We start from the raw sequence: 22128 nt of genomic DNA, 5'->3' as shown, positions 1-22128 counted from the left end.
TGAAAATTTTATTGACCATGAACTGGTAACCCAACTCGGCCTGGAGACACGCCCACTCCCTGTGCCCTTAAAAACCACTGCACTAGATGGCAAACTTCTCTTCCATGTCGACCAGCAAACAGAGCCCATCAACCTACTCCTGTCCGGCAACCACAAAGAGGTGACCCCCTTCCTTGTCTTTGTATGTCCTCGCACACCCTTGGTCCTTGGGTTACCTTGGCTAAAGACTCACAACCCTTCCATAGACTGGACACACCCCAAGCTAACCGCGTGGAGCGATTTCTGCCTCTCTAACTGTCTCCAATCCGCTTTGGTGCCTGCTCGTCCTGTCCAGAGCGTGGGAAAACTTGACCTGTCCTCCGTGCCAAAATGCTACCACGACCTGGGGCAGGTTTTTGATGAGGACCGTGCAGTATCGCTCCCTCCGCACCGTCCTTATGATTGTGCTATCAACCTCCTTCCTGGTGCGGCTCTTCCCAAAGGTCGTCTTTTTAACATCTCTCTACCAGAAAGGGAGGCAATGAAAAAATACATTACCGAGTCCTTAGCAACCGGTGCCATTCGCCCATCATCTTCCCCTGTAGGTGCGGGATTCTTTTTCATGGGTAAGAAAGATGGCGGCCTAAGACCCTGTATAGATTATCGAGGCCTGAATGACATAACTGTCAAAAACAAGTACCCTCTTCCGCTTCTTGATTCTGCCTTCACCCCCCTACAAGGTGCTACTATATTCACGAAACTCGACCTACGCAGCGCCTACCACCTTGTCCGTATTAGGGAGGGTGACGAGTGGAAGACCGCCTTTAACACACCTCTGGGCCACTTCGAGTACTTGGTTATGCCGTTTGGACTCACAAACGCTCCAGCGGTTTTTCAAAACCTGATAAACGATGTCCTAGGAGACATGATTAACAGATTTGTTGTGGTGTACTTGGATGACATCCTTGTGTTCTCCCGCACACCAAAAGAACATGAGAACCACGTCCGTCAAGTGCTCCAGCGGCTTCTAGAGAACCGACTGTACGTCAAGGTGGAAAAGTGCGAGTTCCACGTTCTGGAGACTGCGTTTCTTGGCTACATCATAGGGCAGGGGGTGTTACCTATGTACCCAGCAAAAGTCACTGCGGTCCTGAACTGGCCTCGCCCCTCTGACCGGAAGCAGCTACAGCGATTTCTCGGGTTTGCCAATTTTTACCGCCGCTTCATCCGCAATTACAGCCGGATAGCGGCTCCGCCCACTGCCCTCACTTCCACTGCCAAACCGTATCTCTGGTCCGACGCTGCAGACTCTGCCTTTTGCGACCTCAAAAGCCGGTTCACCACTGCCCTGGTGCTGGTCCATCCCAGCCCCTCCCTTCAGTTCATCGTAGAGGTTGACGCCTCTGAGATTGGCGTTGGCGCTGTGTTGTCCCAACGCCGGCCTGCAGACGGCAAGATCCACCCTTGTGCTTTTTTTTCTCGCAGGCTCTCTCCTGCTGAACGCAATTATGGCATCGGGGACAGGGAACTCCTAGCGGTAAAACTGGCCTTGGAGGAATGGCGCCATCTCCTGGAAGGGACACCCCAACCCATCATCGTACTTACAGATCATAAAAACCTGGAGTACCTCAAGTCCGCCCGGAGGTTGAACCCACGACAAGCCAGGTGGGCCATGTTTTTCAGTCGCTTTGATTTCACCCTGTCCTACATTCCAGGTAGCAAAAACACCAAGTCCGACGCCCTGTCGCGCCAATTCCAGACCGGCGAAACCAAGGAGGAGCCAGCCCCCATTCTTCCTCAAACTTGCTTCATGGCCTCAATGGAGTGGGAGATTGAGCGGAAGGTGAAGGACTCCCACGGTGAACACCCAGACCCTCGAGCGGGCCCACAACCTGACCTGTTTGTACCCCAGGATCTCCGTTCCCAGGTGCTGGAGTGGGCTCACTCTTCCCGGTTGTTCTGCCACCCCGGCATCCGACGGACACTGGCTGTGCTGCGCCAGCGGTTCTGGTGGCCTACAATGCCAGAGGACACCAGGTCTTATGTTCTGGCATGTACTGTATGTGCTCGCAGCAAAACTACCACCAAGCCCAGCTCTGGTCTCCTCCGTCCGTTACCCATCCCGAGCCGCCCTTGGTCCCATATTGCCCTGGACTTCGTCACTGGTCTGCCTCCTTCCAAGGGAAACACAGTTATACTCGTTGTGGATAGGTTCTCCAAGGCCGCCCATTTCATCCCCCTACGCAAGTTACCAACAGCCACAGAAACCACGACCCTGCTCACCACACATGTATTCCGTTTACATGGCATCCCGGCGGATATCGTCTCTGACCGGGGACCCCAGTTCACCTCACAGGTCTGAAAGGCCTTCTGTGCGGCCCTGGGCGTTGGTGTAAGCCTCTCCTCCGGTTACCACCCGCAGACAAACGGCCAGTGCGAGCGGACGAACCAACAGCTCGAAGCAGCCATCCGTTGCACCACCCAAGCCCACCCAAACACCTGGAGTGATCAGGTGCCCTGGATCGAATACGCACACAATACCCTGCCGAATGCCTCATCAGGTATGTCTCCCTACCTGTGCTCCTTGGGTTACCAGCCTCCGTTGTTCCCTTCACAGGAACGTGACATTGCCGTCCCATCTGTCCAAGCCCACATCAATCGTTGCTCCAGGGTCTGGGAGAAGGCGCGCTCCGCGCTCCTCCGTGCTTCCGAGAAGACCTGTGCTTAGGTGGACCGCCGCCGCAGGCCGGCGCCCAACTACACCGTTGGGCAAAAGGTGTGGCTCTCTTCGAGGACCCTGCCGCTCAAGACTGAGTCAGTCAAGCTTTCCCCTCGGTTCGTTGGTCCCTTTGAAATCACCAAGGTGGTGAATCATAGCGCCGTGCGCCTCAAGCTCCCTGCCCATTTCCGGGTCCACCCTACCTTCCACGTCTCCCAAGTCAAGCCGGTTTCCTCGAGTCCCTTGTCCCCCCCGTTCCGCCCCCTCCTCCGCCCTTGTCGGTCGCTGGGGGTCCTGCGTTCCAGGTGCGGCGCCTTTTGGACGTCCGCCGCCGTGGCAGGGGGCTGCAGTACCTTGTGGACTGGGAGGGTTATGGTCCTGAGGAGCGCTCCTGGATCCCTGCCCGGTGGGTGCTGTCGCGGGCGCTCATCCGGGACTTCCACCGCGCCCATCCTGGGCGTCTCCGTCGGGCGCCTGGTGTCGCCCGTAGGGGGGGGGTTCTGTTAGGTCCTCTTCCCCTTCCTCCTGAGGCCTGTCACTCCTTGGGCAGGTGTGCATGTTTTTAGCTGATTGCAGGTCAGACGAGTGGAGCGGCCACAGCTGAGAGCAATGAACATCAGCCAGCTTTAAAAGCCCAGCAGACGCTCCACCTCATCGCCCGATCAACTTGTCTGCTTCACACATCAGTTGTATCTCGCTCTCTTTATGATATCTTTGATCACCGGCTTACGACTACATTGCTTTCGTCCCAGGTCCTGCTCTCTGCGCGCCCTCGTCGGATTCCACGCCTGCCTCCCTTCCGAGCCTCCTCGTACTACGCCAGATCAACAACCCCGAGCCGAGCATTCTACATCAGCCACCTTCTTGTGATCACCAATAAAATACTACTCGCCACAATCCCCGTGTGTCTGCATTTGGATCCCTTCTCGTCGCACATTCCTAACAAATATGCTATTGCTCCAAGTCCAACTGTCCCCCTTACTTGTACACGCTCGAAGGGCACCATGTTGCTTGTTACCTGGGGACCCTTGCTACGCCTCTGGTTATGCTAACTCTGATGCAGGTTGGACATTCTCTAGATAAGCTAGTGGTGTGTTTCCCACCTCCACAACATTGACATGTTTTTACATTACTTACAGTTGCCGCTGCTGGCCGAATAAAACTTCTAAAATCCCTCCTCTTCGAACGGGCGGAGGAGGCGGCATGTTGTTGACATGAATCTGTCGGGGCTGCGTGGGTGTGCAGGTGCGTGTGTGTGTGTTGGGGGCTCAAGTCATCAGCCAATCAAATGTGCTTTTAAAGGGCGAAGAAATGGACCGGCACATTCAGCAAGTCAAAAGAGGTTAATGTAATTCTGAATATATAGAAATTAGTTCACTTAATAATGGTAGGGTCTATTCTATCCTTACAACATTTGGGAAGACAATCTAAATCACCTATATAACTGAACTCATAATATAATGCAAATCAGGTTACTTAAAAGTTGGTGGGGACAACTTGACCATCCTGAAAAGTTGGTAGTGTAATGTCCCTACCGTCCCAATATAAACCTACGCCTTTGTAAGACACATGGAAAAACAATCGCTTATACACCTATGTGTATTTTACAGTGTCCAATTGGCCTAAAAATGGTTTGAATTTAGATAACATGAAAGCACAAGAAAATGGAAAACACCACACAGGAGGACACGGGCCATGATTCCAACCAAGGCAGACCCATTATTCACTAGTCCACCCTGCAACTCACAAAAAAAAACAATTTTGGCATATTTAAACATTTCTGACAGCATTTTCAAAAACCTTTCGTGAGCATAATGTTGAAAATTAAAACATTTCAAAGTACATGAATAATATTTGCGTCTATAGCCGTGTGCAGATGACTAGGTAGTGCAGAAATAACGATTAAAAATCAATTGCAATGGTAATTTTTTTTTCAAATCTTGGGACTAACGAAGCTAACCTGAGACCACAGATCCGGTATTTTGTGCCATATAATGTGAAAATATTTTTTGGTATGACAACATCGGTCCTTTAATCCTTGAAACATAATGATATCAAGTTGGTCATAGCTCATAAAAAATATGTTTTATTTATTCATTCTACAATTGTAAGGCTGTGTTTTTACTTTACATCAGCCTGAGATGAATTACCACATTAAGTGGTACAAAGCCAAAAGTACAGCAAGGCAAATAGGAGATAAGAAGGTGCAAAGCAGCATATGCTACCTCTTTGATGGCCTGCCACTTGAAGGTATTGTCTTGGCTGATGACGCTGTCTGCCACACTGATGAAGTACTGGCTTAGCTCCTGGACACTTTCCTTGGTGTGGTCGGTGGAATCTGAATGCTGTGGGGGAACATCAGCAGCCAAAGACAGCAACTGGATGAGGGAAACCATGTCTGTTGGCTGCAGTCCTTCCTGCCTTGTGTCCCGTAGAGCCTGGACAGACGCGTCCAGCAGTGCGGATGCTTCAGCCAGGCTGCTCAGACCGGATGACTGCAGCCCCACTACGGCCTGAGAGGAGAGACAGGCCTTCTGTTTTTCCCCTAGTCCATTTCAATATGAGCACATCAAAGCTAGGGCTCTGATATTGCTAAACCCTCACCAACTCAGCATGCTGACTGAATCACGGTAACCAAAGTTCATCTTATTTCAACAACCTAGAGTGTAACTTTTTGGAGCAAGAAATAAATGTCAACTCATGAAAGGAAAACTTAAAATTGTCTACCTGGCTGTTATTGGAGTGCTTCAACAGATGATTCATAAAGGCCGTTGGCTGAGACCTTTGGAAATCACTTATCTGTTTCATTTTCAGGTAACGTTCTAGGTAAAAAACAAACAAACAATAACATAGCGTCAGCGCAGAATTCTGTGGTGTAAAACGATGCATTTTATTTACGCATTTTATTAATTACATCAAATGGAGTTAAAAATGACATGGCATCTTGGATGTATCCAGTAAAAAAAAATCTTACAAGCTTCCCATATTGGAACAAGAGATTTTCAAAACATAGTTTTGCTTTAATGTGTAATTGATGGGCTTCACTCTGAGAACATGCAAGGACACTCCCTATGCGGTGTGTATGAATAATGGGCGCATATCTTGCCGCATTCGCCTAATTGCTGAATTAGTTGTTGATAGAAAATTAATGTAAAAATAATCAAACATTAAATAGAAAGAAATATGCCCCCCTGGTGTTGGTGCTGATTCTGGATCCTCAACATATCAGCTACCTTTAGAACTTCAATGTCAATACAATGTCTGTCTCTTTTGTTGTTTAGTGAAAAACAACAGCAGCAGCATTAGCAGCACCTCCACCACTATCAAAAATATAATACCATTGTCTCCTATTATGATATCTCTGGACAGCACTGAGTTAAAAGTTTTAGAATAGTTCCATATAGAAAATGGAATTTGAAAAATGAACCCTTTACTAGATTTGGCTTTAGATTGCAAACTAATGAACACTTGGCACTGGCTATTGACAAATTGTTAGTTTATGGTTGACACATTCGTGGATACCACATTCACCACTGGAATTGAATTATTGAATTATACTTTAAAACAGAACATACCTCTGCTACTCATGCAGATAAATGCCAGTGGCTCAGAGCAGTCTAGTAGAGTCGTGAATGTCGGCCGATCTGACTGGATCTGCATTGTTCTGCAGCTTTGCAGCTCCATCTGCTGGTGTTTTTCTGCGTGGCATAATGCCAATGAGAGCAATCAGTCATTAGCAGCATCATTGTTCAGTAGAAAACAATACATCTCACCGCAGAAGAACAGGACAAACATAAAAAAAAAAAAAAAAAACAACAACAACAAAAACCCTAACATTTTGTATTTCAATTATGAAACAGCTTGAAAACAAATTACCTACTTGTAAGCAGTGCTTGTCCTATTGAGAAGTATGGGTGCTCAGACCCCAATGAGAACGTGCAACAACAAAGTACCTTGCAAGAGTTAATAAATAAAAATCCTTTGCAAACACATTCTTCTTTGATTTACAAACTGGTCTCGCCTCTTATGGCAACAACAACCTCAAACAAATCTTTCCTGTGGTTGCAAATCAGACGTGCACAGCTATCAAGATACAATTGGGAAAATTCCCCATTAAAAAGCCTTTTTAAATGATGTTAAACTAATTACTTGTATTCCCTGCAAAAATTTTAAGGAATTATATCTTGCTAACTATATCCATATTGCTAGGCGTACATGTTTGATGTTTCTGACAACTGTGTGAAATTAGTTTTTTTTAATCATAAGATTATGATAGTTATAGTTGTATCAAGCAAACCCAAATCAAAGAGGTTTCTAGTATCCATTGTCTATGGTCGCGGCTAGCTTCAAACGGGAATCATGTATGCGTGTGACTTTGACCAGTGATGTCTCATTGTAAGAAGACGGTGTCTGTGAGCAAAACTGATTGAGAAAATAAATGGATAATAATTTCTCAGAAAAATTCTCAGCAACATATTTAAGCAATATATTGAAAACCAAACGCCCTATTATGCATATTGTGCCACTTCAAATACAGTGTATCACAAAAGTGAGTACACCCCTCGCATTTCTGCAGGTATTTAAGTACCGTATAGGCCCGAATATAAGACAGCCCTGATTATAAGAAGACCCCCTCTTTTTTAAGACTCAAGTTTGAAAAAAGACTTTTTGAACACCAAATTAATTTTTTTACAGAAAATAATTGCAGTACATCTGAAACAAATGATTATAACTATATATATTTGAGAGAGAAAAAGCATGTTTTTTCTTTTTTGCCTCATTCAAATCTTAATATCTGAACATTTAGATATGTAAACTAAAGTGCAATCACATTCGTAAATGAATGGCTTCTGGTTTTTGAAATTTAAATAAACCAATGCTATTGTGATAAAACAACAAAATTGCAATAACTGCATTAACCATCAAAGTGAAGTCTAACTGTAACTGTAGTCTTGAAACAAATCTGAATAAGGAAAAACATTGCAATAAAATAATGCAAACTGGTTAATCTTGAGAGTAGATGAGATCTGTCATGATAGAACATCACTTCAATGATGTCTGGCGCCATCTAGCGTCGTGAATGGATATAACGTCTAGACCGCGAATATAAGACGACCCCCACTTTTTCAGTCTTATTTCAATGGAAAAAACACCGTCTTATATTCGGGCCAATACGGTATATCTTTTCATGGGACAACACTGACAAAATGATACTTTGACACAATGAAAAGTAGTCTGTGCAGCTTATATAATAGAATTAATTTATTTCCCCCTCAAAATAACTCAAAATTAAGCCTTTAATATCGAAACCCCTGGCAACAAAAGTGAGTACACCGCATGGGAACTACGTACATTCCTAAATGTCCAAATTGAGTACTGCTTGGCATTTTCCCTCCAAAATGTCATGTGACTTGTTACAGGAGTGCTGTCAGCATTGCTGCAGAGATTGAAGAGGTGGGGGGTCAGCCTGTTAGTGCTCAGACCATACGCCGAACTCTACATCAAATTGGTGTGCTTGGCTGTCACCCCAGGAGGAAGCCTCTTTTGAAGACGGTTCACAAGAAAGCCCGCAAACAGTTTGCTGAAGACTTGTCAACAAAGCACATGGATTACTGGAACCATGTCCTATGGTCTGATGAGACGAAGATTCATTTGTTTGGTTCCGAATGTCTCAAGCATGTGTGGCGGCGACCAGGTGAGGAGTACAAAGATAAGTGTGTCATGCCTACAGTCAAGCATGGTGGTGGGAATGACCCCCCACACCTCTTCTTGAGGTCATGCCATAGCAACTTAACCTGATTTGTTGTATCTGATTGGCAGTGATATTTTACTGCCAAACCAGGATTACCCAGTTATCAAATAAAAGGGTTCACTTACTGTTTCCTTCCATTCATTGGAAAGTTTGTATGTGATTTTCAGACACATAACTATTATTATTTATGACTACTTTATGAACAGAACTGATGACATAGGGCAGCTTTGGCGTAGTCCAACCCTCACTGGAAGCGGATCTGACTTAGTACCGGCTACACGGACCAAACTCTGACACCGGTCATACAGGGTCATAGGGATTCCGAGACCTCACACTCCACAGAACTCCCCAGGGGACACGGTTGAAGTCAACAAAACACATGCATATACTGGTAGGGCGAACTCCCATGATCCTCCTGAGAACCCTGCTGAGGGTATAGTGCTGAACCGCTGTTCCGCGGCCAGGGCAAAAACTGCTCCTTCTGAATCCGAGATTAGACTTCTCAACGACCCTCCTCTCCAGTACCCCTGAGTAGACCTTCCCAGGGAGGCTGAGGAATGTCATACCCCTATAATTGTAACACACCCTCCGCTCCCTCTTTTGTATAACCACCACCAGCCTGGTCTGCCAACACATATTTGTGTTCTTGAGTATTGAGAAAAGGCCCAAAATTTCCCAAGCTGATTTCAAAGTGCATTCTAGGCAAAGTATTTCTATTGAGATTGGTGTCAAAAGCAAGAGTGAAATCCACCTATCATGTGGAAAGGATTCAAAACACACCAAGTTTAAGAGAGACAATTGTCACACTTCAATAGGGATCCATTGTACGATTTTACATCTGGATACTTCCGGGTAATGGAGCCTCGAATAGTTCCAAACATCGCTTCAGCAGGGGTTAATTTGTGCCAGATCCTGCCAGAACAAGATCCATCACCTCTTGATTTTGGCCTCCCTGTGTTCCGGGATTTATTTGGGCAGATCCGACACCTCTCTTGTATAGAAAATAGTAATAATATAAAAACATTTTTAAAACATGTATAAAATAAAATATGCATAAATTCATTTACAGAATAAATCCAAAGAATTGCATGTTGTTTACATAAATATAATGTCATTTGAAAGAGTCAAAGATTTGTTGATGCACTGAAAAGCTGGACCAACAAATAAAGCCCCTGACATAAAATAAATGAATAAATTTGGACATTTGCGGCATCTGAGGAGCAAGCAGCCAGGATCAAACGGTATTTCAACATGCCAAAAAGAGTTGCATTTACTGTCTTTTTTTCAAAAAGAAGGAAGATTGTTCAAAATGAGTCAGAAAAGCAACAACTGCCGATGAGGGCAGCTGCAGTGATCATGGTAACGGGCAGGGCCGGGTGCAGCGGGAGGCTAGCGCTGCAGCAGCTAGCCAGGTTCACGGTCAGTTAGTCAAGCCGGGGCAGGAGACTGCTACCATGGCAGCAGCTGGTCTGGTTCCCCACCAGGAGTGGGGGCCAGCTATAGCGCCAGCAGTCAGCCAGGTGGACCATCAACAGCCGGAGGAACAAGCCAGTACCCTTATGGGAGATTTGCGTTTGGGATGCACAATTCGTAAGGCAGTGGGAATTTGGGGGCCAGAGAGGGGATGAAAATCACAGAAGAATAGGTTCGTGTTATTTATTGTAATCCCTGTTTTTTTAATTTTTTAATTTATTTTTTTTATATTTTACAAGTTAGACCTGTTGAGAAACTAATTGCTGACTGTGTACTGTAAGTCCCACCTGTGGTTATGTGGGCAATTGCCCGTGCTGTGCAGAGTATAACCTAAATAATTGTAAATTGTTCTCATAACATTTATACCATGGATATTATCTGAAATTGAGTCTTGTAAATCCCACAGCATGGCAAGTGGGCATTTGCGTGTTGTTTTCAGCACCATTTTCTGTGTATCTTCCGGGACCTGTGCCCGTCCCGTCATCCCTGCGCTATCATATGAACTTTGCGTTCCGGCACCTTATGATTTACAAATTAAGCACTGCGCTTCGGCGAGGGTGGTCCCCAAAGAGATAATCAAAGAAGTACTTATATACATGATTTTATCATTTTTTTTAACATAAATGCCAAAATTTCAGCTCCATCGAAAACCATTACAGAGCTACTTGTGCTTGGAACTATTCAGGTCTACGTGAACCACGTGAGCACCCACAGTGGGATCACAGTGTCGCAACTCTCCTTCTAGATGACTCTGCTTTAAGGTGTTGACATACATGTTTAAACGTTAAAACTAATAAAATAATTCTTTCCAAAACAGCTGAATTTAATCAAAAGTAGCCCAACATTTATGAACCTACTCATTGCATTTCTGTCCTGCCCTGAGTTGTTGAAAGTAGCAATCTGGCTACCTATGTGTGTTTTGCCGTTCCATCTTTCTTCGCTCTTGTTACTTTCTTATAATTCAATTTAAATATTTCAAAAATGTTGAGTCTTATATTATTATTATTTAAAAAAAATTTTTTTACTCCCTATCGATACACGGTTATCTGTACTTTGTCAAGAGAGGTTTGTAACATTTTACAGCCTCAGCGGGTGGCGGAGAAAAAGGGTACTTGTTGCTGTGTTGGCAGAATGTCAGTTCAGCCTCGTGGTCAGTGCACTCAGCTGCCCATCTGTGAAAAGTGGGTTCAGATCCAGGGTTGGTTGTTAGCCCCGTTGCTGTGTGCTTATTTTAAACTCTGTGAGAATGTCTCACAAGGATAAATTAAACTGTGGAAAGTTTTTATTGTTTTAACATTACGTAACAATATTGATGAAAAGGTAGTTACATTTTAATCATTAAAAAAAAAGCAATGAACAAAAATCAGTGATTGAATTTGAATTGTTCAAACATCCCCGTTAAAAAAAAAAAAGAAAAAGAAAAAAACCTTATGAAACAGGCCTCGACGAGAAATACTATTCAAATTTAATTCGATATTTTTGAAATCCAAACAATTTTTGTGACCTGTAATGAGACTTGTACACCTCTCAGCAGATATTTTTTCCAGTCTTTATGAGAAAACTGCTTCAGTTTGAAAAGTGCTTTTTTTTATTTAGACAGCATATTTTAGCTCCTTCCATAGATGTTCAAGATGCTTTTTAATTTGATCAGGGGGTCATAGAAAGACACTTCAGAATAGTTCAATATTTTGCTCAATGTTGGGCTAGTTACTTTCCAAATGTAATACATACATATTTTTTATTTTATTTTTTTCTAAAGTAATTAGCTGTAACTCCATTGGGACAAAACCACCAAACACTAAAAAATACACTTCACGCACTACTCGGCTTCTATGTCTGTAGGATGACAGAATGAATGAAGTGTAAGTGCATAACGTATGAAAATTGATTACACCAGAAATAACAATATTTAAATAAATACATTCATAATAAATATATGTATAAATAAAATACAGTGGCGCAAATAAGTATTTAGTCAACCACTAATTGTGCAAGTTCTCCCACTTGAAAATATGAGAGAGGCCTGTAATTGTCAACATGAGTAAACCTCAACCATGAGAGACAGAATGTGGAAAAAAACCCCAGAAAATCACATTGTTTGATTTTTAAATAATTCATTTGCAAATCATGGTGGGAAATAAGTATTTGGTCAATACCAAAATTTCTTCTCTATACTTTGTTATGTACCCTTTGTCAAACCCTTGGCCAAACATTTACTGTAACTCTTCACAAGCTTTTCACACACTGTTGCTGGTATTTTGGCCCATTCCTCCATGCAGATCTCCTCTAGAGCAGTGATGTTTTGGGCTGTCGTTGGGAAACACGGACTTTCAACTCCCCCTGCAGATTTTCTATGTGGTTGAGATCTGGAGACTGGCTAGGCCACTCCAGGACCTTGAAATGCTTCTTACGAAGCCACTCCTTTGTTGCCATGGCTGTGTGTTTAGGATCATTGTCATGCTGAAAGACCCAGCCGCGTCTCATCTTCAATGCCCTTGCTGATGGAAGGAGATTTTCACTCAAAATCTCTAAATACATGGCCCTATTCATTCTTTCCTATACACATATCAGTCATCCTGGTCCCTTTGCAGAAAAACAGCTCCAAAGCATGATGTTTCCACCCCTGTGCTTCACAGTGGGTATGGTGTTCTTCAGATGCAATTCAGTATTCTTTCTCCTCCAAACACGAGAACCTGTGTTCCTACCAAAAAGTTCTATTTTGGTTTCATCTGACCATAAGACATTCTCCCAGTCCTCTTCTGGATCATCCAAATGCTCTCTAGCGAACCGCAGACGGGTCTGGACGTGTACCTTCTTCAGCAGGGGACACGTCTGGCAATGCAGGATTTGAGTCCCTGGCGGCGCATTGTGTTACTGATATTAGCCTTTGTTACTGTGGTCTCAGCTCTCTGTAGGTCATTCACTAGGTCCCCCCGTGTGGTTCTGGGATTTTTTGCTCACCGTTCTTGTTATCATTTTGACGCCACGGGGTGAGATCTTGCATGGAGCCCCAGATCGAGGGAGATTATCAGTGGTCTTGTATGTCTTCCATTTTCTAATAATTGCTCCCACAGTTGATTTCTTTACACCAAGCGTTTTACCTAATGCAGATTCAGTCTTCCCAGCCTGGTGCAGGTCTACAATTTTGTCTCTGGTGTCCTTCGACAGCTCTTTGGTCTTGGCCATAGTGGAGTGAAGTGTGACTCACTGAGATTGTGGACAGGTGTCTTTTATACTGATGATGAGTTATAACAGGTGCCATTAATACAGGTAACGAGAGGAGCCTCATTAGACCTCGTTAGAAGAAGTTACACCTCTTTGACAGCCAGATATCTTGCTTGTTTGTAGGTGAACAAATACTTATTTTCCACTCTAATTTGGAAATAAATTATTTAAAAATCAGACAATGTGATTTTCTGTTTTTTTTTCCACATTCTGATCTCATGGTTGATGTTTACCCATGTTGACAATTACAGGCCTCTCTAATCTTTTCAAGTAGGAGAACTTGCACAATTGGTGGTTGACTAAATACTTATTTGCCCCACTGTATATACTGTATTTCCCCACTACCAAATATTACACACCTGACTCGGTTGACCAAGAGTCTGGAATGTATGGCTCGAGAGCCATTTCTGGCTCTTTTAATGAGTGCATTTGGCTGTCCGCCGACATCTTAAGTGTGGAACCGCTGAGCGACATTTTAAGGCGCTTACACATTAGGCCAAGAGGACCAGGGTCTGATTGGAGAGCTACCTAACAAGAACAATTGCAAATGACTTGTTGAAAAGTTTCAACATTCACACTGTGCCAACCAAACTTTCCGAGTAGCCTCATGTGGACGAAAGGAGCACTCATTGATGTGACAAATACAAAGAAGAGGAAATACAGGTAGTTCCTGGGTTACGGCGGACCCGATTCCCGTGATTTCAACTTTTCGAGGCCTGAGTCTTGTGGTTATTATTCTTATTTTTTTCATGTTGACTTTTGTTTTATGATGCATGCTTTTATTTTGGCGCAGGAAGCGTACAAAAGGAAGCACGCACATGTACAGATGCACCCGCCCACCCCACACACTCGCACACAGAGCAACCGACTGGCAGAGGTGACAGCCTGCGCGCACATTTGTTGCTTGTGAAGCATTCAGAGGCGACGGCTGTATAAAATCACTTTTGTACCGTTTATTGTGGTTTTTCAATTTTGGTCGAATACTTGGGGCGAGTTTATGTGATTGCTTTTGATGGTGTGTGGGCGCTAACTGATACATGCTAATCGTTTGTTATTGCTGTATCAGCAGCTATTTGTAAACACAGATTTGAATTGCTGCTATTGAAGATGAGACTGATTTAATTTCGTTATATTTCAGTTTGCAAGTGTTGATGTCATGAGCAGCTGAATAAAGTCAGCAAACCACAAGGATGTCTGACATCGTCATTTCGGAACTTAGCTCACTGTTAAGCTAGGATTTAGCTCCAACGTCTTGGCGAGGAAAGTACAATGAGGTATAGTACATGTTTTTGGGTATATATTTTTTTAAATTAAAGGGTGTTTTTAGGTTTTTTTTAAGGGTTAATTCTGACTTTCGCGGACATCTGGGTTACATTGCCAGGGCAAGAACGGAACTCATTCATAAACCAGGGACTACCTGTACCTCCATCCTGGGAGGGGAGGCAGTGCGGAGTATAACAGCTGGGTGCTGTGATGCTGAACATAAAGTAGCATAAATTAGCATAAAGTAGCATAAAGGCAGTGTCACTCCTTTCCGACTTGATGCCGAGCGAACTAGAGTATATAAAAATGCATAGGGGAAAATTAAACCATGAAAGGGAACCGCGTGGTAGTTCAAGTCACACAGGCCCGCAATTGCTCCCACTTTCGTGAATTTTTGGAGTGTCAAATTGTCGCCATTATCAGGAGAGCGAGACTCACAAAACGGCCGCCCCAAGAGGCTCCGCCTGTCTCGGCCACTGTCACCCTCACGCAATACGTTCAGGAACAGCATGCAATGCACAACCGCCAAATTAGAACACTGATTCTGTATATCAAATGCAACTGCTTAGCGCAGCACAGCAACATTTGGCCGGGTAAGAGTCTGTCATTTTGCCATTGTTGATTTTAAATAGTGTGCATGCTATACTTCCTCTTCCAAGGATGCCCTGCGTGTTGCGTCACAGCCTGGAGCATCACCACTCAAGGCAGTAACGTTGCACATAAAGTAGCAAAAGCGCATTCAGCCCTGGTTGCATTCACAAGGATCAGAGATCCACGATTTTTAAGCGGACCAGAGTTTGTTTGTTTGGTCTGAACTAGAGTTTGAATGCGCGTTCACATTTACAAAACGAAGCGGACTATCTGAGAAAAAGAACTTTGGTCAATTTAAAACGGCCCAAACAGTGCTAGTGTGAATGCGCCCTAAAGTGTGGAACCGGCTGGCTCGCTTGACATGAACCAACTATGACGAGGAGCATATGTACAATAATCTTGGACACTTCAAACATACGTCTCAATAAAAGGCTTCAATTCGTTGCCCATCGGTGGTCTGTCTGTTGCAGATTGCACGGAGAGTTCGCCTTCCAAGACTTGTAGCTGTTTGGTGAGAGAGCTCGTCAGCTTCAGTTGTCTGCTCAGCTAGTTTAGGGGCTGGGCCTTCCTAATTCAGTGCCGAGCAAATATGGCTATTTTAATATGCGAATGGAAAATTAAACCACTAAAATGAGCTGTGTGGTACCCCAAGTTAAACGTATGAAGAGAAAACGAAACTTTCATCGGACATTACTTTTTTGTCTGTCAAATTGGCACCATTTCCAGGAGCGTGAGGCTCACGAAACAACTGCACTGGAGGGCTCCAGCTGTCTTGGCCACTGTTATGCACATGCAACGCCACCACTTTTCTATTTGCTATTGGCCAAGTGATGAGTATGCAACACGAAAATTGATTCTAAATGAGAAATGCTTTAAAAAAAAAAAAAAAAAAGATAATTCAGAAATCTGCCTTCCTGCTTGATAAGTTAGTGTAGGTGTGATAGCGGGCGGGTGGGGAGTCCCAGCTTTTATGTGTCCAAAACCACTGTGAAGCTTTTGATGTTGTTTTCTCAAGATGTATTTCAATCACTACACAGCGACAGCATATTAACGCGAGGAGCCAACAACAACTCTCGCTCCCTTGGGTGGACTGCAGAGTGATACGTTCACGAACAACACAGGAATAACAGTGCTCACAAAACAGACTCAGACAAGCAAGCTAGCCTAGCAACAGAACACCAAATTGTACTCTATAAATATAAATACGTATACAATATACTGTATTAGGGATTCACCGAAATATAAATTATTGGGCAAAACCGAATATGAGAAAACTGAGGCGGAAAACCGAAAACCATTATTTAAAATATCTGTTTATATATCATTATTCATTCTTCTCCATCTCCCGCTTATCCTTAAGACGGTGCTGGAATGGTTGCTAGCCAATCACAGGGCAGAGGAGACAAACAACCTTTCTCGCACACTGTCGTAACTAAGTGTGCATGTTTTTGGGGTATGGGAGGAAACCCGTGAACCCGGCGAAACCCACTTAACTACAGAGAAAACATACAAACTCCACACAGAAAGCCCAGGGCCTGGGCCTGAACCAGGGTTTCTACAGGTATCAGCGAATCTAATTTAATGGTTTTTAATGCCAATTTCAATGCCACTTTAAACTAATTCAACGCGCATGACCATCTGCAGATAATTTCACACACACAAATTGTAAGTAGAGTTGTCCGATAATGACTTTTTAACCGAAATCCCAATATTGTCCAACTCCAAAAATCCGGTACAGATATCAAATCGATACCAAAATATGCGGGCGTGGACTTAAAATATTATGGCTAGTTGAATTGTGGTGCCACGCTGGATACTTTAACCATGATAAATGTTACAACTTCAAGGTTTTCCAATAAACATTCTGTGAAAAATAAGAATAATTTCAACTGAAGTTATGGAAAAAAGTTCCTATATTACACCATTATATTTATTGTTGAAATCAAAATAATGCAAACATCAGTTTTTTTTTGTTTTTTTTTTGATCAAGTGCAAGTGCAAAGTGCCAATAAGGCACTGCCATATCATATATGGCTCACACAGCGCTTCTGGCTAATAATAACAACAAAAGCATGCAGCTTCAGTACAGTGAATGAGGTATGTAATGAGTTTATAATTCATTATTTTTCAATCATTTTTTGTTCATTAAATATTTGCACCATAAATGCAAATGGTCTGTTCGGTCCGTGTACCTTTCGACCATTCGTTTTTCCTTCTAGTTTTGGAAAACTAAAAACGAAAACGAGCCCAAATCCGATTTTTGTTTATACATGCGTTAACAAAAAAATATAAATGAATCGTCTCCTATTTCCTGATTTCCTGAAAAAGTGGTAATTAATAACAGAAACCGAGCCTTGATCGTTTTTTCCAATATTAGTTTACTGAACATAAATCGAAAAGCAAAATACTCCCGATATTTGTATTCCACCAAGTTCGCTTTTAAAATCAGCCATGGCCCGGCAGACATTCTTCTTCTTCTTATATATACGAGTAGACAAGACCAGGTTTTAGCCGCATACCAGTTCTTAATTTGTAAATCATAAGGTGCCGGAACGCAAAGTACATATGACAGTGCAGGAAAGACAAGACAGGCACAGGTCCCGGAACATATGCAGAAAAGGTGCTGAAAACAACACGCAAATGCCCAGTTTCCATGCTGTGGGACTTTTATTTTTTTCTTTCTTTTCTTTGTGCTTTTCTGACAAGTTTTGAACCGTCTTCCTTCTTTTTGGTCCCTTTAAGAGATGCTGGGAGTGGAGAGCTGTGAGTAGTCGGAAGTGTGTGTGTGGGGGGGGGGGGGGGGGCCGAGAAGAAAAAGTTCGCGGTCGAATTAGTGGCAGTCCGCTGTTATTTTGTTTATTATTTTCTTATTGTTGCCACAATAAAGTGGAGAAAGCCATCAACGACTCCCCTCCTTCGTACCCCCCATTCAGGGCTATTTAAATACATTTTTTAAAAAATTATTATTTTCTATACACGAGAGGTGCTGGATCTGCCCAAATAAGTCCCGGAACACAGGGAGGCCAAAACCAAGAGGTGCCGGATCTTGTTCCGGCATGATCCGGCACAAATTAACCCCTGCCGCATACTATATGAGAAGGAGAAGAACATCCATTGTCTTCCGGCTCATGGCTCATTGCAAAAGCGAACTTGGTGGAAAAAAAATATTAGGCGTATTTTCTTTTTCTACTCCAGTTCAATAAACTACCGTATTGGCCCGAATATGAGACAATGTTTTTTGCATTGAAATAACACTGAAAAAGAGGGGGTCGTCTTATATTCGCGGTCTAGACATTATACCCATTCACGACGCTAGATGGAGCAGATAACATTGAAGCGATGTTCTGTCATGACCGATCTCAGCTACTCTCAAGTTTAACCAGTTTGCATTGTTTTAGTGCAATGTTTTTCCTTATTCAGATTTGTTTCAAGACTACAGTTACAGTTAGACTTCACTTTGACGGGTAATGCAGTTATTGCAATTTTGTTGATTTATCACAATAGATTGGTTTATTTACATTTCAAAAACCCGAAGCCATTCATTTACGAATGTGATTGCACTTTAGTTTACATATTTAAATGTTCAGATATTAAGATTTGAATGAGGCAAAATAATATTGCTTTTTCTCTTAAAGATATTGTTATAATGATTTGTTTCGGATGTACAGTAATTATTTTCTCTATAAAAATTAATTTGGTGTTCAAAAAGTCTTTTTTCAAACTTGAGTCTTGAAAAAGAGGGAATCGTCTTATAATCAGGACCGTCCTATATTCGGGCCAATACGGTAATATTAGAAAAACGGATGAAGGCTCATCTTTCGTTATTGAATTTCCAGTGTTTAATCAGGAAACGGGAGACAATTTCTCGTTTTTTGTTAACCACATAAAAACAACAAATGGAATTGGGTTTGTTTTCCGTTTTTTGATTTCCAGAATTAGAAGGAAAAACGAATGACCGAAAGGTACAAGGACCCTGCTCACATAACAATTCCCAAGCATCTTATTTCGGAGACATCTAATGGTCAATAAACATCCCTGCAGTGCTAAGCTGTGACCAGCCCTTGTACAAAGGCAGACAGCTTCTACATTTGCTTTGAACGCAACATGAATATTAGCCCAAGACCAATGTAGATATTATCTGATATCATTTTAAAATGCTTATATCGGCCGATAATATCAGTCAACTCTAATAAATTACGCATAAAAAGTTTATTTAACCATCAAGTTTACAATATTTTTAGTGCCTCCAACTTTTAGTTTAATGGTTTTTAATGACGAGCATAAACCCTGTGAACCCTTGATCTTGAGAATTGTGAGGCTGACAGGCTAACCACTCTACCACCGTGCTGACACAGATGTGAAGTCAGAACAGTCAGTGAATGTTTAACCTGTTAATAGACCAATAGCTATTAGCGACTGCAAATACTATAAATGTGCCATACCTGGGCAAAACAAATGAGCCTGGACCTCCTTGACAGCTGGGTGGTTGATCAGATGGTCAAGGTCCCACCTAAAAAGCATGGGCTGATTCATTGCAGAACATCCATTCAAAGCACGGATGTGGCGTGTTTCCAGGGAAATATTCCAAACATTTAAATCAGTGATATTTCCAAAAAAGGGCTCTGTGAAATTCCCTCCAAATGAATCCTGGTCCTGACCCAAAATAAGTATCCCATCAGCATAGATATCTCGAGAAGTGTCTGACCCTGAACCCATGTCCTTCCTTTCCCCATCTACATAGATAGCCCAGAGACTTCTGCTCCACGTGACACAGATGTGATGCCATCCACCATCATGAGGGAAATATGCTTTGTATGGAAGGTGTTTCCCATGAACAATGAGAGCCAGGAGGATTCGTCCCTGCGTGTCACCCTGACCCCGTAGTAGGAATTCATTGGTAAAGACACGAGCAGCATAGGAGAAGATGGTCGACACTTCATTCCATTCTGGGTCCCACTGAATGCGAACACACACACTGATTGATGACAGAGCGGGGAAGGGCCTGTTGACGCGAACAAATCCTTCCCTGGATGTTTTAGGAAAGTTTAGAGCTGAGAACTGCAAATCTAAACAAATGAAAAGGAATAACTATCAAATTTTACAGGTTTCGTTTCAAATTTTTATTTTACTGTGCGGCTGATCTCACTCACATTGCTTGGACAGGGGCAAGGGCTTGGATTCCAGTTTGGAGGGGCTGTTGATCCAGACCTGCGACTGATGTCCGGTTTGACGCAGTAACTCCAATGCCCCTTCACGAACCTCCAATTGGTCTAAGGTGGCAAGGGAGCTGAACTGACTTCGGCAGGAGCTCTCCGCCCGGGAAAAGTCTAATGAGCCATTGACCAGCACTAAGGCCCAGTTTGATGATAAGTGGACCAATCTGGAATGTCCTGGGGAGTCAGATTTTTGGTTTATACACACACACACCTAAACATTTATCAAATGATTTAAAAGCTATGAGATTCAATGGAAGGATTGATAAAGAATGACTTACCATGTGAATCACCCTCTTTGTCAGGCCCAACATGTGTTGGCTCACTCTCGCACACAACCTACAGAAAAGAGTCAAGTTGACGTTACACTTCTATTTAATGTTTAGCAATCACGAATAGATGTTAAAATCCTGTTTTTGTCACTCTTTCGAGATCTATACTTGCGATTACATTGAAAAAATAAATCTATAAGAGAAACAGCAAACAAACTTAGATAAATATTTATAATATTGTAGAGAATGAGAAGCCTATTTACCACAACAGAAAACAATATTAGTCCAGCATGCAAGGCTCCAGTCATCTCTATATCAGTCTAATGTTCAGTTAAAACAAAACCTTGTCCTTAGGTCCTGGTTCACAAATCTTGAAGGAAAAATATCTTTGTATCAGTACACTGAAAAGTGTATTGAAACTATTGAAGCAGAACACAGAGCAACAGGTTGCTTTAAAAAAAAAAAATTAGGTTACAGAAAAAATAAGCCTTGAATCCGTGTTTTTCAGCAAAGATAGCTGAATGTCACACCCTAAGTAATCTGGAAGCAAAATCCACATGTGTAGGACAGCTGAAGGTAAATCCATCCAGACTCGTCATCAAGTACCTCTGCCTCTACGTCCAACATATCCAGCAGAGGTCTCAAGACTGGCAGACAATCAGCAATCACAGCGTCTGTGTGAGCAGGGCATCTATTCTACCTCTTCTCTTTTCCCTTATTTCTCCTCCCTCCCTCCAGACATCATACCCCTCCTTCTCTAGCACCCTGAAGCGATCTAGCTTTGTCATGCAAATGCAGACCCCCCCAAAAGAACACCACTTACGCAAGTCGTGTCAAGCATTTGGCAAAGAGAGTTCATCAAGAGCAGCAGTGGAGCAGACATTTTTACCACATAGTTCTTATTTATTACTTGTGTAGTACTCTATAAGTTAATCAGAACATCTGGTTTATTGCGACCCATCATAGTACTTAATGAAATTTGAGGCTTGTTTTTGAGAGAGTTTTATTACTCCACTTCCATTCATGTGCCAATTTAACATTGTTCATAGGCAACAAGATGTTACTTTGATGATCTAACATTAACACTCCAAATCACATTGGCATAACAAATCATTTCACCTTATGGTGATTGGTGAACGGGCCCTAGAAAAAAATGACTGAACATAGAATTTAATGGCATCCTTGGATACAGCCTATTTATCTATAGATAAGTTCCCGAGGTACCGCTTTACTTCCTTATGTCTGCTCGGAACTTCCGTTTTAGAATTTCTCCATCCAAAACAACAGTGGAGCTGGAGTAACATCACTCATCAAAATCCCTTAAAAAAGACAATTTGAAAATATCGCATCCATCTGCCATCATTACGACAGGAGGACAACAAGTTAATGAAGGCAGATGTGGAACCAAGGTCGTGCCTCCACAAAGACCGGGTGTTTTTGTAGCCATGTTGCCGCTGTATTATGAAAGGTATGTTCATCCTATCCCTGCATTTTCATGTGTCCGGTGCTCAACAAATACTAAAGCTAAGGGGCAGTTTACATGGCGACTCTGCGACACAAAGACGCAATGACTGAGTTGCGGACTCGCCTTGCGTGCATATGGTGCCGGCGAAGATGGAAGGCGAAAACGAAAAATTCTGA

General features: G+C 42.9%; 1 protein-coding gene across 1 annotated transcript in view; it reads right to left on the bottom strand.

The window, feature by feature from the left end:
* adgrd2 (adhesion G protein-coupled receptor D2) overlaps positions 1–21142 on the bottom strand; it is a 76035-nt gene extending 54893 nt beyond the window's left edge. The window contains exons 1-7 of the mRNA XM_057832957.1: positions 20751–21142; positions 20497–20554; positions 20153–20392; positions 19445–20068; positions 6274–6396; positions 5426–5520; positions 4924–5211 (exon numbers count right to left, since the gene is read on the bottom strand). Coding sequence (XP_057688940.1) covers positions 4924–5211; positions 5426–5520; positions 6274–6396; positions 19445–20068; positions 20153–20392; positions 20497–20554; positions 20751–20795 — 1473 coding nt within the window. The 5' untranslated portion in view covers positions 20796–21142. The remainder of the gene's footprint in view (positions 1–4923; positions 5212–5425; positions 5521–6273; positions 6397–19444; positions 20069–20152; positions 20393–20496; positions 20555–20750) is intronic.
* Between the last annotated feature and the right edge of the window lie 986 nt (positions 21143–22128).

The sequence above is a fragment of the Corythoichthys intestinalis genome, chromosome 3 (assembly GCF_030265065.1).
Source record: "Corythoichthys intestinalis isolate RoL2023-P3 chromosome 3, ASM3026506v1, whole genome shotgun sequence".
NCBI lineage: Eukaryota > Metazoa > Chordata > Actinopteri > Syngnathiformes > Syngnathidae > Corythoichthys > Corythoichthys intestinalis.
This window is presented reverse-complemented; position numbering and strand designations above follow the sequence as displayed.